The 17,930-nt window shown below is 34.4% G+C and overlaps 2 protein-coding genes and 1 long non-coding RNA gene across 3 annotated transcripts; 2 read left to right on the top strand and 1 right to left on the bottom strand.

Annotated features, from left to right (window-relative positions):
- The first annotated feature begins 318 nt into the window (after positions 1-318).
- LOC113493186 (BRCA2-interacting transcriptional repressor EMSY) lies at positions 319-8,104 on the top strand. Its single transcript, XM_026871036.1, has 6 exons — positions 319-564; positions 705-879; positions 1,537-1,834; positions 2,200-2,368; positions 2,452-4,371; positions 4,458-8,104. The coding sequence occupies exons 1-6, from the start codon at positions 504-506 to the stop codon at positions 4,931-4,933; spliced, it is 3,099 nt and encodes a 1,032-aa protein (XP_026726837.1). The 5' UTR covers positions 319-503; the 3' UTR covers positions 4,934-8,104.
- Positions 8,105-8,271: 167 nt separating this feature from the next.
- LOC113493187 (aspartate aminotransferase, mitochondrial) lies at positions 8,272-17,517 on the bottom strand. The gene is made up of 10 exons (XM_026871037.1): positions 17,277-17,517; positions 16,714-16,870; positions 15,807-15,950; positions 15,514-15,720; positions 12,879-12,974; positions 12,381-12,531; positions 9,833-10,007; positions 9,405-9,555; positions 8,948-9,084; positions 8,272-8,531 (listed from the first exon to the last, which is right to left on the bottom strand). Exons 1-9 carry the CDS (start codon positions 17,360-17,362, stop codon positions 8,962-8,964), a joined length of 1,290 nt encoding a protein of 429 aa, XP_026726838.1. The 5' UTR covers positions 17,363-17,517; the 3' UTR covers positions 8,272-8,531; positions 8,948-8,961.
- On the top strand, positions 12,981-15,587 carry LOC113493188. Its single transcript, XR_003400550.1, has 2 exons — positions 12,981-15,362; positions 15,481-15,587. It is a non-coding gene; the product is annotated as an uncharacterized LOC113493188 (long non-coding RNA).
- Positions 17,518-17,930: the final 413 nt, after the last annotated feature.

Genomic DNA, 17,930 nt, shown 5'->3' with positions numbered 1-17,930 from the left:
TTTATAATACACCCGTAAGCATTAGAGTAGAAAAATTATAGTTTCTTACTTTATTATCAAGAGAATCAGATCGATTCAATTTATTCATTTCATTTATATTATTGAAGCACGAAGAACAAGCTGTAAATTCTTTGATTGCAATAAAAATGGAAGCCGGTTTGGCTTGCATTTCATTTCCCCGACTTTATAACTGTTATATGAATACTATAGTTTTTATTACTTTATTCGTTCGTAACTAACAGTTAGCTTTACAAAAACAAAAATTTACAAAATGTATTCGTTTTATTTGTAAATTTTAAGGAAAAATGAGCAGTCGTTTCTGGTATCCCTAAAACGCATAGACAAGACGCTGTATTTTCGCTTCTCTTATTTGAAGTGTCAAAATGAACGAATTGTCGTTTGAAGTAAACAGTATGGATATTTGCCAATTGACTATTTTATAAAATATGTTTAAAATCATAAAATCAAGAGTTAACTTTTAGTGTTCATAACAACCGTCTAAAATGTGGCCCATGCTTCTTAATTTGACCCGCGACGAATGTCGTCTTACGCTCCGTAGACTTGGTATATATTTAGTCCTATAAATGGCTTTCATTTTCCCTCCTATGGTTTTCTCAAATTATACCCAACGCGTCGTAGCTAATTTATTGACAATCTTGTTCTAAATATGTTTTGTAATGAATTGTTTATTCATTTGTTTGTAGAATTGGAAGCCTACTCGAATATGATCAGTGTGTTTAGAGCACAAGGAGCATTGGAAGACAACAGAAAAAAGCTACTGGAAGAACTGCGCGCCGTTTTGCATATAAGCAATGATCGGCATAGCGCTGAGGCGCGCCGCGTGTCTAATGATGAGCTATTAGCTACAATTGCAAACCAGTAAGTTGATATTTAATATTTTCAATGTTGGGTTGTTGATTTATTTTTAAACACTATTACACAAAGTCAAAGATGGCTGAGAGTAACTGAAAGTCAGAGGTATTAGCATATTACTCTTATTTCTAAGTATTTCTAAATGATTGGAAGCATTTCAATCTTACAAGATTGTTATAAAACTTGTTATTTTTTTACTAGATTTTTTTGAATTCTATTGTTATGTGGTCTGTCTTAGCCTTGTAGATGCATGTTTGATTTGACAATGTGTATTGACCACCGAATTATTCAAACATATTTAGTTGTTTTAGTGTTCTAAAATGTTTTAGAAAGTTATTTAATTTATATAAAATTTTGACAGATAACCTATACATTTTGAAATGTCAAATTATTTTTTAATGTCTTTATCAAACTTATTAAAAAGTTTTTTTAATTAGAAAATTTGTTTTCTTTTTGCAAATAATGTTTCTTAATAGATTGATTAGATGTAAAGATATAACAATAAAATGAGGCTTTTAATTTTGAAAACTGAATTAATTATATTTGCATTTAGAATAAATTTGTTTAAGTTATGTAATGTAAATTATTTTATTTAAAAAAAGAAACAACTTTAAACTCACTTTGCTTTTTTTTATGAATAAAATTTTGCTCCTTTTGTGATAGGTTAGCAGGTCCAAACACAGGCTTAGGATGGATCAGCGAAGGAAGAAGACGGGTGCCTTTGATGCCTCGGGGGATTGCACAAACCATCTACACAGAGATAGCTGATAAGGCTGCTGAGGCTGCCGCAGCTGAAAACAAAGAGATCCAGAAGAGGCTTGAGGCTGAGAAGCTTATAGCCCCTAAGTCAAATGAGGAAGAAATGCCTGATGCTGAGGGCCAGACGGCCGAAGCCCTCACAACCAATGACACCATGGATGACACCATGTATCCTGTAGCTATGGAAGATCAAACCACTAAAGTAAGTTAAAGTTTAAGATCAAACCAATAAAAAACTAATACATTTTTCCAATTCTTTATTTTCATATAATTTTCTGAACAGAATATTTTCCATACATTTTAAACTTACAGATAAACAACATTATTCTCTTGACTTTACATTATGATTGTAGTTATGTAACTGAATGTTTAGTATTATTGGTCATAAAACTTTGATAACAGAATTTAGAATGTTAGAAAATGATTAAGGTTTGAAAGGCTGCTTAACATTTTTTATTTCTTCAGTGAAAATGTTAAAATGTCAAATCCACACAAACCATTTGGCTATCACTACCAAAGTTTACATACTATAGGCATAAATGAATTGTATTTTTTTTTATTTCACAGATTTGGGAATCGGAACTTGCTAGTAGAAAGAGGAAAGTCCCAGAAGGTGGTGCAATACCAGACGATGCCAGCACTCCTGTGAAAAACATGAGAAATATTCCAGTTAATGCCAACCAGAAACATTTGAACCTCTCACAAATTTATTCTAAGTTCTCACAACCAGCTACAAGTCAGTATTCATACTTTTTTTACATCAGAGTTTTATTTTTCACTATAGTAATTTATAATATTGAAAAAAATATGCTGTTTCAGGTAAAACTTCAGGGCAGTCGAAACATTCATATAACCAAGTAAGCAAAGTATCAACCAGTAAACCAAGTCAAGGTCATGGCCAGCGCTCAGCACCGCTCAAGAGCAGGTCACACAAAGTTGCCAAGGGTCCACAAATTGTTGTACCCAAACCACACATTAGAAAACAAGAATTACCAGGCTCTCCTAACAAACAGTACAATGCATCATCTATGCAAATGGAGTATTCAGGCCCCCCTAACACTTTCCAGGCCAGCTATGCTCAATCAATACTAGGTAGTAAAACAAAACCAGACTACTTGGATGAAATAAAACCCAAAGTGTTGTCTTCCCCGGGCATGGTGACCGACTCGCCGACGATGCAGCTCCTCACCCAGCCGGCGACGGTCCCGCACGACCTCGAGGTCTCGGAGAACGCGCACCCGGACGACCCGACCTCATTACAAGCTCAAAGCACGCCTGTCCACAAACAGACGGTCTCCGGAAAACCTTGCCAGCTCATTATAAAGAATCGCGGTGACATAAGCACAGATAAAAAAGTACAAATGTCAGACATAAAAATATTACAAAAGCCCTCCGAGGGCATTAAGCTTCTATCAAACAGGCAGGTAGTGGTTGCGCCGAGTTCAGCTCAGAAGGCGTTGAACACGCCCGGCAAACTGGTGCCCACTAAAGTAATCGGTTCGATACCTAAGACGCGCCATCCAAGCACACCCTTAATGAGTGAGAAAATGATCGTAGTCTCAAAACCAGCGTCAGAAAATAAAAACATAAGCAGTAAAGTAATTATAACATCCGCAGTCAGCAGTAGAGACGGCACCCCAACTAGTACAAACAGCATATCAAACAAATTTACTACCGAAACACTTACGCCTAAGGGCATTCCTGCCACTGACTTAAAAGTATCTGCTAAAGCAGTCGTCTTGAATCCTAAAGGACAAAAGATGGTCGTATTACCCGCAAAAGCTCGCACGAAACAAGTTAATGAAGGGCAGATACCATTATTACATTTTAAGGGTATTCCCACAGCAATGAAGTTAGTGCCAGTAAGTTCACAATCCATAACACAAATGACAAAATCGCCTGCTATGACCGTCATGTCGAAACCCACAACAGTTAGTTCAATTTCTTCAAGTACGAAAATTGTTGGGATGGAACCAATAAAGACGGCGAACTTAGCAGATATTGTGCCTGTAAAAGGTTTAGCGCCCGTCACTACACCTAAAATTACCAATCCTATCGTCCGGCCATCGAGTGCTAAAGGCAGCGTAATTGTAGTACAAAAGGGCACAACGATAGGTAAAGCTTTAAGCTTTGCAAAAAATGGAAATGACATGTCTAAAGTAATTATGGGTAAAAACGTTAACCAATTATTGCAAGCGTCAAAATCAGAACAAGGGGACGTTTCTAAATGTGCGGGTAACGTTATAGTGTTAGAATTAAACAATGAACAGACTGGTCGCACGACAACCATGTCCGAAATATTAGACAGTCGCGGTAGTAATGTCGCTCGAACATCTGATGATAGCAAAAAATTGTCTCAAATTACACCTGACACACCCGTCTTATTCGATAACCAAATCACAGAAGAAACCTGCAATGCAAACAGTTTAGATTCCAATGCGGAAAGCATATCAGAAATGGTTCCCATGGAAGATGCGAGCTTAACAATAATTGAGAAAGATGACAGCAAATCAAATTACACCAAGGAAGCTGAGGGTGTGAAGGACTCTTCTAGCGTCACGGACTGGGAAATGGAGCTGGACACAGTATCAAGAAAGGGTAAAGACGAAGACAAATTAAATTCTTTACACCTAGACTTAGGTATGTCCAGTGACAGCGACAACGAATACATGTCGTCCAGTCACAAGTCCAAAAGCAAACACTCGTCGCAGGAGAGCATGCAGCGGGCAACACCAAGCGGTAATCTTTATATTTGATTCCACCTTTATTTTTATTTTTGTTTGTTCTTTCAATCAATTTGTAAGAATACCTAAATATTTGTTCAGGTGAGGGCAGCGAAATGTACAGCAGTTCGAGCGCAATGACCCTCGCGACGCGAACCTTACTCAGCCAGCTGCAGGACGATGGGTCGTCCAGTAATGATTCTTCGTTTGCTCTCAAAACGAAAGTCATCGAGAAGTTAAAAGAAAATGATTCTAAACTAGATAAATCAGAGTCAGAAGCGTTAACGAAAGCTAAAGAGAAACTCTCCGAGAAGGTTGCGGAAGCTAAATCTCAACAGAAGAGGATAGACATCTACAGCACAGCGATCACTACGTCTGACATAAATTTAGACTCGTTCTCATATCTGGACGAGGGCGACATGATGGCGGCGGACGACGTGTTCGCGGCGGTGGACAAGCCGCGCGAGCCCCGCCGCGCCGACACGCTCGACGACCAACTTAGCCGGTTATTAGGCGAAGACTCTGCTAACTCGACTGACTCACAAACTGTAAGTGAAAGTATGCCTTTAAATAAATAATGAGCAATAATTTAGGTTTAGTTAATGATGGAACCTGTGGAAGATATCTTTAATAAAATGTAATGAACTTAGAATAAGCGCGGACATATAATGTGAAGTGTAAAGTGGTGACATTGTCGTCTCGAGAGAGGCGTGATCATAGTGCTGTTTTGTTTGTTCTGCTAAAATATACAGTTTTTGAAAGGTGTTTGTATACTATCTGTGTATTACATGTTTCCCTTCGTAACAATAAAGAGGCTAACAGGTTTTGAAGACGTTACTATAATCTCACGAGGATTTTATTTCATTGAAGTAAACTCCTTCAAAAAGTTTTATCTAAAATAAATATTGATATTTAAAACACAATAACAAACATTTTGTAAGTTACAAAATTTATCTACATTTTTGATTCATCATAGTTTTCAAGATCAAAATTATTAAAATAAGATATACACAGCATGAGTGACATACTTATTTATTAATATAAATAGTTCTGTAAAGTTTGCATTTCCTATACTAGTTACATAATAGAAAGTTGAGTAGAATTGAATATTATTTTACGAAAATCAAAAGTAGATTATTTTTATATGCCTATAATAACAGGTGAATAGGTAACATACAGTCAAAAATATGCATGCCTTATAATTTTTACGATGCAATGTAGAATTGATTTACAGTGGTAAGAAATATTCTCGTGTGTGGTGGACTCGGTTTAAGGTTTATTGTTATTTTTAGTGACACATCGGACCACGTGCATGACCAACTTAAGCACTTACTTCTGTGCCTGCTCTGTGGTCCCATAAATGTTAACATAGCTCTAGCAATTTGATGTTTTCATTAAATTTACTATGGCGACCTTTACATGAAGTACCTAGAACGCACAAATTGTTTTTAGTTCTTTAAATTCTTTATTATTAACTTTGATTTATACTTATTGTTACTTACCAATGGTCATGAATGCATTACTCTGCATGTAGATTACTTAATTGAATAATTTGTTTATCGATTCTAAAGACAATTAATTTTCTTAAATAACTGCATATCGAAATACGCGTCTCTACTTAGCTAAACAGATACAGTTGAAAGGTACGGCATGTGCCAACATCTTTACCCCTTGATGGGGTTACCGTAGCTCTATTTTCACAAGAGGTAGAACTAATTTCAGTAGCCACCTCTGGCAGCATTGAATAACACTTTGCGTTAACCGTTGCTGACGGCCTCACGAACGTTCGTACTCCCGGCATCTTTGTCGTTATACTAAATAACGATTTTCAGTGGCACAATGTATAGAAGCATACTTGTCTCCTACATTACAATTGATTTAAAATTCTACAACTAATGAGAGTAAAAAACGGCTTGGTGTTGCCAGATAGTTCAACTCCTAAACTGGTAAGGATGTCCAGTGGCAAATTTTGATGTGCATAGTATTCAACGATTTAATTTTGTAGATTTCTGTTTATTTTTGTTATTTTGATTCCCTACTAGTACAGTTATAGATATGTAGTTACAAGTCAGTTATTCTATGGATAGAAATATATTTAATGTGTGAAGAATTAACACAGCGACAATGTTTTTATAGCCTTATAAAATAGAATAATTTTATTTTATATACACACCAGTTTTCTAGCTTACATAGTCATCTATAATATTTAATCACATTATTTATTAGAAAACTTATAGCAGTTGTTATATATCAATACTTGTTTGATTTAATGCTAAGTATAAAATAGAAGTTAAATAATTCTTAATACTGTAAAATGCTAAATATTCACAAGAAATGTACATTCAAACGAATCGATTTACAAAATCATTTGATTGCAACAGTAACCCAGTGTCGTTATGTGAGTGGAAAAGGTAAAAATATTAAATAACATAATGCAATTACAACGTGATCGGTTTGAACAACTTAACAAATGCAACTTTTTATTTAAGCACTGCAATAAAATGTAAAGATAGGACAGTTAAACATAAAGTAGGATTCAGTGATTGTTTAAATGTATGCTGTTATACAAGTAAGTAACCCATGAGAGTGAGAGTTGAAGTAGGTACGTATTTTACGTTTTAAACTTAAATAAGTGACAGAAACTAATGTACGATTTTGACATTATTCAAAATATTCTTGTCAATGATCGTTTAGAACTGATGTTGTGTGAAAACACGATTAAAGTTGCACATCGACCCAATGGGCATTGAGCGTCGTGCGCATTGGTCGGAGGAAACGTAGGTGCGTCCATTGATAGAAAATGTTTTGAGGACTAGTAAATGGAAATATAGTATAGTATCTATACTATATTCAAAGTTGTCTTGAAAAGGTTGGTGCTACGTGATACAAATGTTTACTTTTTAAACAACACCACTTTGAGGTATAAGCTGTACAGAGAAGGTTCATGTTTACCAGAATAAGCATTAGTGTGTTCGCATACTGCCCCGATTTTAATAAACCTCTTTTTAGTAATCTCCTCTAGTAATATTAAACATTTGTTGTACCTCCACCGCGTCCTCAAGGAGATCAGAAGAGCCAAATTAGAAATTCAAGTATATTGGATTTGATCCCAACCCGAGGTGTGTATAATAATGGTACATATTTCTTGCTTTAAACGGGATGTTATTACATTCTAAAGAAATAGTGCCATGGGTAGCGAATTAGTTATTAGTTTGTTTTATGACAAATTTGTACATAATAATAATGTTACTATTTTTAATGAAAATATCATTGACTGTACTGTCAACTTATAAAAGTATATTAGTATATTTTGTATCATAATAATGTACGAAAAAGCATTTTTGGATATCTATGTATGTCCGACTATAAACTGATTTTAGTAAAATGTTAATAGGTTATGTCGATTTTAAACGTAGACGATGCAGGTGAATATGTTAAATATTGTTACCACGATGCAATCAAATTGTGGATAAAATGTGTTCCCTTTAAATGTAAGATGTCCTAAGAGGATAAAACTAGTGTATAAAAATTCTTGTTAAATTGTTTAAGGCAATGTTAACGATTGACCTGCATCTGTTTATTTTATATAATAAGTAGAATAAGAATTGTTCATTTGTTTCGTCAGCTGTAAATATTTTGCGTAGTTACTAGTACCGTGGTAGAATCAAACATGTTGATACAATTTTCTGTGTTTTTTTCGCAAGTTTATTTTATCTACTTATTTTAACAAATAAAAATTTAATCATAAATATGTTGTTTCTTGTCACACCAATAGACTAGTATATATATTTTTATATAAGATTTTTTATTCATAGCGTGCTAACAGGCAAACATAAATAAAATAAAACGGGATTTTGTATCGACTTACTTTTTAATAATAAAAATTAAGACATACAGTTACACTAAAACAATAAAAAAAAATTAAAGCAGTGCTTTTATAAATGCTTATGCTATCCAGAACAGAACAGACAACTAATATGGAATAGCGGAGAATTTAGTTAAACAAAACAATATAAAAATAGGTGTGCCTATGTAAAATATAGTATCGTAAAACATTTCAAAAATAGTTAAAGACAGACTGTTTTAATAAATACTGTGATCTAACGGTACAATACGGTGAGTCGTAGCACTATCACAGGCTACCACTTCGATGACGCCACACGATTGAGGACAGTGCTGAAAAACAAATTCAACAGTTATGTTACCGTACATATGACTTATCAGAGACAAATACAAAATACAACAACATCTATTTTACAATACAACAGTAATTTATGGCATGAGTATAGAGGACATCTAATATAGCTAACTTGGTTATAATCAAAACTTTAAAATCATAAAGTTTAGAATAAATATATCATGCAAACATAATAACCATTTTTACCTTACAAAACTCGGTTTGAATAGCATGGGAATTAAAAACATACACAAATTTAGAAAAAAAAACAGGCATCATCTTTCTACACATTAATTATTATTAATAGATGTACGAACTGCTCACTCAATTCAAATACATGACTAACTTCTAAGTATTACCTAGGAAATGATATGTGTTTCACCATTATAGATTTTTAAAATATGAAATTATTTACCAGTAGTGTTGCATTTAGCTCGTGACCTTGTGCATACATTCGGCGACGTAGCCGACGTTCTTTGTAGTTATACCAGCGACAGAGATACGGCCGTCCTTCGTCAAGTAAATGTGGAATTCTTTGATGAGACGTTCGACCTAGAAGCGATCAAAATAGTTTTTTAGCAACCCTTTAATAGTAAAAGTTATGTATAGAAAAAAATAAGTAGATTTTTCTAGGAATACATGAAAGAAAACCACACACATTTTTGTATTTCTTTATCACCCCAACACTTAGGATATAAAAAGGCAGTTAGACCAATTCAAATATATTTTATTTTTTATACAAATCAATCGACTAATTTGAGTAATTATGCTTAAGCTTAGTCTTAGCCTCGAGACTTTTCAAATGAAAAACAAGTTATTTATTTTAGTGGTCCCTTTAAACCTAGTATGGACAAAGCTACTGTATTATATACCTGTTCAGGGTTAAGTCCAGTGTAGCAGAACATGCCGATCTGGTCGGTGATGTGGTTCCACGTTCTCTTATTACCAGCTGCCTCGATGGCGGAGCGGAGCATTTTCCTCATAGAGATGACGCGGTCAGCCATTGACTTCACGTCCCCTAACCTGAAATCATGGTTTCCGCAATGCTTTCAAAGTAATCTTTATTAGGATGTGAGAAGATTGAGTTTGGCATATACCTAAAGTTATGTTAACCACGTGTGCGTATTTGGAGCTTTAGTAAACAACAAGTTTCAACTTAAAAACAGTATATAGTTGTCAATTTTTGTTGTTTAGAAGATAAGCAAAAATACGTGTCTATTTTTTTTATTATTTGAGGGACTAAAATGATTTAAATATTTTGTACGTCATCTTTCCTATTACAAGTACACATTAGAATTACCATTGTTTCATGAGCTCGGGGCTGGTGAGGATCTCCTGTACAATACGTGAGCCGTTGATGGACGGGTTGGAGTAGATCGTTCGGATTATGACCTTCAGCTGGGACATCACTCTGGCGGTTGTCTCTGGGTCACCACAGAGGATTGTCAACGCTCCGACACGCTCTCCGTACAGACCTGGAATGATCGACGAGCAAGATACAATTACGTTGGAAATTATTATTTTAGCTGTACATTTTTAATGGGAGCATATTTTATTAACTTTTATATTTTCATTTTTCCCTATAATAAATAATTCACAGTGTAACATTGGGTCCGTGTCTCTTAAACTACATCTGGGTCTGTATCTTAAAAGATCTGTCAATAAAAGATATTCAATAAACAGTACAAATAATAGACGGGTTTTTTTTAAGAGTAATCAAAATCAATCTATCAATCAATCAGTAAACTTAAAGCTCTAATTCAAATTCAAAAAGCTCTCTAAACTCAATTAGTATAATATTTGTATTTGTATACATATATATATATTTTTTTGTGCGGTGGTGTTGTGGTAAAAACGAGCAAACGATGAGTGATTCATTCCAAAAGTATTACCTAACACGATTAAAAAACATCCTAACTTATACCTCCAAGCTCCACAACAAAGAGGACAATTCGCGCGCAGCACTTTCGTTAAAAAACAGGCGCTTCGTTTGCAAACCTTAACTACTCATTTAATTCATTTATCAACGTCATCTGGTCAAACAGGAGTTCTAATCTAGAGTTATAATTTATGTTCCTTTAAGGTTTAATAAACCTACCAAAATCGATAAAATTCTATACCTCGTTTTTTTACAAGAGCTAGTGTTTTCTGGTTTCTGGTCAACAATGCCATAGATTAAATCATACCGATTGACGTAGAATAATAGCTTTGATAAGATAACAAGGTCAAAAACGTAAACAGTTCGTTATTGGTAAACGCGTTTCGGATAACATCATCGAGTATAAATTGAGTATATTTGTAGGTTAAAATAAAATGCGCAAAAAACAAAATGTAACAGAAACATACAACCGTCTTCAAATAAAAACTACTATGGAAGTAACTTTTAATACTAACATTATGGGACCAATTTAAACGTAAAATGGAAAAAGAATTGATGAAATTAAATTTAATTCATCCAGTCCAACGTTCTGCGAACAATCTAACAATCTTTAAAAAAACGAAACACCGTCGAAGCCTTTTTGAAGTCGGATGAAATGGGCATAGATTACTTTTACCACTTAATAATAACGCGTATTAGGCAAAAAAAAACTTATCTCGTCCGATATATCTGTATGACGATAGTAACCTTATATCTTACCACATAATATGAGACGTGAGTGATAACATATTACGTCATATTATATAATATCAACTGGAAAATAAACAGCGCCGTAATTCTATTAAATAATACATCAATATCTTCAATCAATCTGTTTTATAATGCTCAATTGCAAAAACCTTTAAAATAAAAGAAAAATTCTAAGGATACGATTTGATTAATTTATTTATCAAACATGGCGTACAACTCAAAAGCTTGAAACAAAACTGCCTTAAGTGTCAAATCGGTATGTTTTTAATATATGAACCGGTTGCAGATAAAAACTACTGTTATTTTTAGACACAAACCGGAGCATTCTTCCGTAATTTACATAACGCCTTTGAACGATAGCCGTTCACACGTCATAGACTCGTTACTATAACATATAACCTCATACCATCAATTGTCTACGAACATGGAATTATGGCAATATTATTACTGAAATGAACTGATTTATGTTTACAATAAGCAGTTCTCATTGTAATAACAATGAACTGTAGGTACTTATTTGATATTGCGTGACAGTAAATTGAATTATTTTTTGCTTAGTTTTGCCGGTGTCGCATGTAAAGCTAGCATCACAGTTTGCACAAAAAGACCTTTGGAATTGAAAATAATGATCGGGCAATATTTGTTTACTGGTAACTGATTATCTTATCCCAACTAGATTTGTTGCTAGATAATAAAGGGATAACCATTGAGATATCACTCTTACTCGTGTAGCTATACTGACACGTTATTACTGCCCTATCTTCCGTATAATCTTATCCTCAACAGGTGGTAATCCCTCATGAGTTATATTAGTACTCTACGTCAGACGTAATACATATAAAAACATATCTTAATGACTTTTCATATATTTAGGAACATTATTCCCACAGCAGTTTAATTCCGATGTCAGTCGAATATTATCTCGTGAACAAATTCGAGGATTGGACACAAAATATAAATATCATTATTTTGTAAATTTCTCCTGTGTTCGGAGTTCGGGTTCGATCCCCGAGTAGGACAAGCGTTTGCGTGATTCACAATTGCTTGTCCTGAGGCTGGGTGTTTTAGTGCGAGTGGCTTACATGCTTGTGTGACATCGTCCGCGAGACAACGATTAGTTTCATATTACGGGAGCCGTTTATTATGTTTATCGAACCAGATACTAAAAAAATAGGCTCTAATAATTAAAAGAAGGGTAGGAAATGACTTTCCAACTTACCCATGTTCTTGGCAAAGCTCTGGGCCACCATGACCTCGTGTCCGTGGTCCACAAACATGCGCACGGCCAACGCGTCGTTGTCGACGTCGCCGGTGGCAAAGCCTTGGTACGCCATGTCGAAGAACGGGAATAGTTTCCTCTCTTTTATGACCTAGAAAGTCATTAGAATAACTTAGTTTAATCACAAGAATTCTAGGCATTAACCCCAAGTATAAAAATTAAGTACTCAGTAGCAAGTTTGTCAAAACACAAACACTCTTGCGTTTATTAAGAGGGCTTTTAGGAAATATAATAAAATAAACGTTAACAAGTCCGGGATTTCCCGCACCAGCGGGTTCGCTCACAAGCAGCAATTAAGTCAAGTGGGAAATAAAATCTTCAATGCAAGGACCCTAGTCGCTTGGATTTACAAATGGTTTGACGTAATAAAACATCACATCATATCATATCACATATTATATATCACATTACTTGTATAGGAGTTGGTAAAATGATTACCTTTGATAGGCGTTCCCACTCGTGCTTTTTAGGATCAATACCAGTGGGATTATGGGCGCACGCGTGCAGTAACACGATTGCACCTTCTGGAGCTTTCTGTTAAAAAAAAGTATTTAATAGCTTTGCGGTTCCATGTTTGGATTAGTATGCACGATGTGTAGGTGCGTTCCTAAGGCAAAAAATGGGATATTTTCAATCTATATGTAGGTATTTTCTTAATAATTCTAGGTCTTACAAACAGTGCAAACACCGTAAGAAAACCTGGATTTCAATAGTGTCAACTCGCAGTTGGGTAGCATAGTAATATATACTCAAACCACAGCAGCAAGATGACTGAAGGCAGGTATTATTTAATTACCATTTCATGATATCAAGACTACTACACTTAATATTGCATCTAAAAGATAGTCAATGCAAAGAGTACAGAAGAAAAAGGGTGGGTATTTGGGTAATAATTTTATAGAATTTATCTTAAATTTGATTCGAATTAGCAAATGACACACATTACGCAGTTTGCCTCGCTTTGTCAACACAAGGTCAGACCCAAGATATTGACTTATAGGCAGTTTTATATAACTACGATAAGGCGATAGGAACTATAATTGGTTAATTTCCATTGTTTTTCTGATGTTCAATTTCGATTTCTTGTACTATAAAAGTAGTCGTTAAAACCCTATCTTGGATTGTAATTTAGGAGTAAATAGTTTCATATTATATTATTTTTATTTTTAGTATATACAATAATGATCCCTATTACTTAACTAGTTGCCTAGCAACAAGCATTGTTACTGAGTTTTTCTGACGGTAGAGACCTCCGCCCAAGTTCAATTTTTTACTGCGACTGTTTAATTACACAAAAACATTCTTTTGTTTGTTTAATTAAGGAATGCTTTCGTGCAGATTATTTTAACCGCCATAGTTATACTATACCTAGATAAGAAAGTAAAACAGAATGAACATGCTTTGTTATAAATACACTACGGTTATACAGTACTCGGTAGCTCGGTTCTTGCGTAAGACTACATACTAGATTATGGGAGGCAGGAGTTAGCTGTATGCCAAAAGAAATATATCTATCCTAATATTCCTCATATTATAAAGCCGAGGTGTTTGTTTATTTGAACGTGCATAATCTCGGGAACTGTAGGTCCGTTTTGAAAAAACTTTCAGTTTTAGATAGCCCATTTATAGATGAAGGCTTTAGCACATATTTCATCACGGTATAATTATTAGAAGCAAAGCGATTATGAAATCTGTTACAAAAAGAGAAGATCCGTGCAGACTAAAACTATTAATTCGATTTTTAATACACCTAAATTATTTCTTCATAACACGTGGACAGAGTCGCGGCCAACAGCTGGTCAAATATAAAATCGAACAAAATAGCATCTATAGAGCAAGTATTTAGTACCAAAATGCTACCTAGAAAAATGTTTGACAATAATTTAGACATGGATATAGGGAGGGTTACACACCACACTGCCCTAAATTGAATAACTGCGCCAAGATCGGCACATCCTGCATGCCCATGCAAATGTGAACAGAATCTAAATCTATATTTGTTTATTACAATGCAACATTTAAAAACCTTAGTTACAGATAGTTATTATGACAAGTAGAATGTTTTTGTGTTTGACGCAACACCTGTATTCGAATCTTCAAGGTCTTTAATTTTTTGGCTAAAGAATTGTGAAGGAGGTTGAGTTTTTATGTACATCTAGATGGCTAGGTAGGTTACGTAGAAACAATGAATTTGCAGAAGATATTTCGGTAAGGTATTTTAATTGTATCAAAGATTCTGTTATCGAAAGACTAATCTAATTAAGATACGACAGATAATTCCTAAATTCTTAATACTCGTCCTGAAACAAAAGCGGATCGTACTAGTCAAATTCTTAAGTATAGGTATCAATCATTCAGACATGGATCATGCGCAGAAGTCGTGGTCGTGTTATCGCATTATCTTACTCGAAAGACCATTGTAAATAAATATTTACGCGAAATAAAGCCAAATATATTGATGTAATAAATGCGATATTCGAATGACGATGACGAGTTGAGTCGATTGCTTACATCAAGACATCTACTGTTAATCGATACCATGCTGCCATGCCAGTGACACATCAGATAACGTATTGTGTGCAAAAAAGAATATTCTTCTATCTTTATAGTCTTCCGTGCATTTCTTTTATTTTATTAAAATATTAAATATGATTAACTTTTGTCGTCAAGGCGATATGGTCTGTTCCTGGTGTTATCTAAGAAGAAAATAGTTACATCTCGTAAAAAACCTACCTACTACATCTTATAATGCAACGTTCTAATTCATCACATGTATGTCAAACGCATTATGATCGATGTTATGCTATATACCTTACATAGCTATAGACAACGCTCGTTAATCACTTGCTACTAGAGCTACTTCATCAACAATAAATGAAATATAACAACCTTGTTTACAATGTCTCCAGTGACCTAGCCAAGGTAAACTTTCAGAAACATTTTAAATTTATTAATTCTAAGAGTTGATTTTTATAAATTTGTATTAGTTTGATAACCCTGAAAGTTTGGATATCTCTAAATTTCTCATGCATAATTCCAGGTTTGAGTGTTTAAAGACTACAGTGTTACTTACGCTGAGATCTTCGACGGCGCCATCTACATCGAAACCGAGGGTTTTGGGTGCAAAGTAACGGTAACTCTTCATCGGAAGACACACAGCGTCACAGATCTGAGGGTGATTGAACCACGTCGGTTTTGGCAGCCAAATCTCCCTGGTTTTATTGTAATGTCTGCTGATGAACTCGAAACCGAGCCGCAGGGCACCAGTGCCTGATAGTGCCTGTTTGAAAAAACATTAAAAAAAAAACGTTTAGACTGACTTTTAATGATATAACTATTGACAGAGCTAGGTTTGAGGAGGCTCACCTGTACAGTTGCATTGGTCTTTTCACAAAGAGGTTTACTTTTTTCACCAAAGGCGAGCTTAGCACAAGCTTCTGTGAATGGGGGCTCACCAGAGATTGGGCCATATTCATGGTTCAAGCATTTCTCATAAATAATTTCTTCTGCCTATAATATGAAAAATGTAATTAGGTAGCTGATATTAACAATAAAAAACCATTTTTTGCAATAAGATTATGTCCTTTAATGCCACATGTTCTTGTACTAATTACACTCATGATTGTTTTGAGTCTCTCAATGAAAGATTTTGAAAGTTTTTTATTCCAACTGTGCTGATTTTAGATCATAAAATGAATTTTAATGGATTGTAATTATCATACCATGTTTTTAATATTTGGTTTTGTGCGGCATATAATTACTATGACTATAAGGTATACGAAAATAATAATAAAAAAATGATTGATTGATATATGTACTAAGAACCAAGAAGCATTGCTTGTTACAAATAAAATTTGATCAATTTGAGAAAGGCCTTTTCACAGTTGTGTGTTAACAAATGGCAAAACTGGATAATGTTGGGTAATGCAGTTTTTTTCAAGCCAGTTATGTGATAAAGACTTCAGAGTGCAAAAAGGTGTGCAGTAAAAAGATATATAGAAGGATATCATTCAAGTGTATAGGATCAACATGTCTTTCTTAATTTAGCATTTCTCAGCCAGAAAGACCAAGCAAGCAAGACCAATTTTTTTGGGTTTAGGTATTGTTATAAATATATCCTAGCAAAATTGGTATCCACATAGTAACTCTTGCTGACAAGAGAATACTTTGTCAATACACAATCCATACATTTAATATATGTACTTGTTTTATGTAGTAGTATTGTATATGTTCAGATAACAAGAGACAGGTGCTATTTAAGATAAGTACTAACCCTTCTGACTGATGGAAGGACAAATGGTTTTCCATCATCATCTCTGTACGCACCTACTCCAAGGTTAACCTTCTTGGGGTGAGGGTCTTTTAAATATGTGTCTCTGATACCTAAGATTACATCTGGAGCTCCTGCGGGCACATGGCCCCACCACATGCTACAAAAAAAAATATAAACCAAAGCTGATGATTTTTTTTTTACAGGCATGGCTTATTTAATTAATCAATACTTACTGGTAGATTAAGACATTATGTGTTCATTTGTAGGGTCTATAATCCATACAGTTTCTTATAAGAATCTATTACAGACACAAACTAGCCTGTAAATCCTCATTTATTAAATACCATTTAAATATTAAGAAGCTAAATATGAAATACAGGACCATGTGAATAAAAAAATATAAAGGTAACCTGGTTATGTATAGGGAAACATTTTAAGGTAAAATGCATTGCAAATTAAATATAAAGGAAAAATTGTTACAACTTTATTAATTATAACACCGGGATGCGAATCTTTATTATGATAGTAATTAACATTACGTAAATAATTAGCCGGCACAGTACCTTTTTGCTCTTAAAGCATGGTTCATAACATCCAAATGACATCTTGTTAGCACTTGGGCCCCTAAGTTTATTAATCCGAACGTCATTTTTAATTTTAATACTGTCTTACACCGACCGAGACAAATTAATAAAGGCAGTTATTAATCAAAGTGCCACCGCAACACTGCAGCACTGCCAATGCCGAATTTATCTACCGGGCGCCGATAGACAAATTGGCCAGGATGGGTATTTCCAGCAGAAACATTAAATTTCCTAAAAATGTAAAAAAAAACTGTTAGTTTCCACTTACATTATAAGGCTCCGTAATACGTGATAAAATACTTAAAACATGTTCAGAAATAAAAAGTAGCTCAGATTAACCCCACTTTATAACAATAGTCTATTTATTTTATTTACCAATGTATAGGTACATAAATATTGAATAATAATATTATTAAAAATTCAATTGTGTCCTGACAATTTCCCCATAACTGTGCAATTATTTATAATTTGGCAACATTCACTGGAAACGTCACATACTCAGTGTCGAGCCAATGTCAAGAAAGGTCAACCAGGAACCGAACAGTTTAACTGTTCGTAGTTTTGAATTCGAATTATAGATCTTGCATTATATTGATGCGGATTACAGTGCCGGCGTGATGAGGCGATGGCCCA

The sequence above is a fragment of the Trichoplusia ni genome, chromosome 4, assembly GCF_003590095.1.
Source record: "Trichoplusia ni isolate ovarian cell line Hi5 chromosome 4, tn1, whole genome shotgun sequence".
In the NCBI taxonomy this organism is placed as follows: domain Eukaryota; kingdom Metazoa; phylum Arthropoda; class Insecta; order Lepidoptera; family Noctuidae; genus Trichoplusia; species Trichoplusia ni.
Note: the sequence above shows the minus strand (reverse complement) of the source record. Positions and strands in the feature narration are given on the sequence as shown.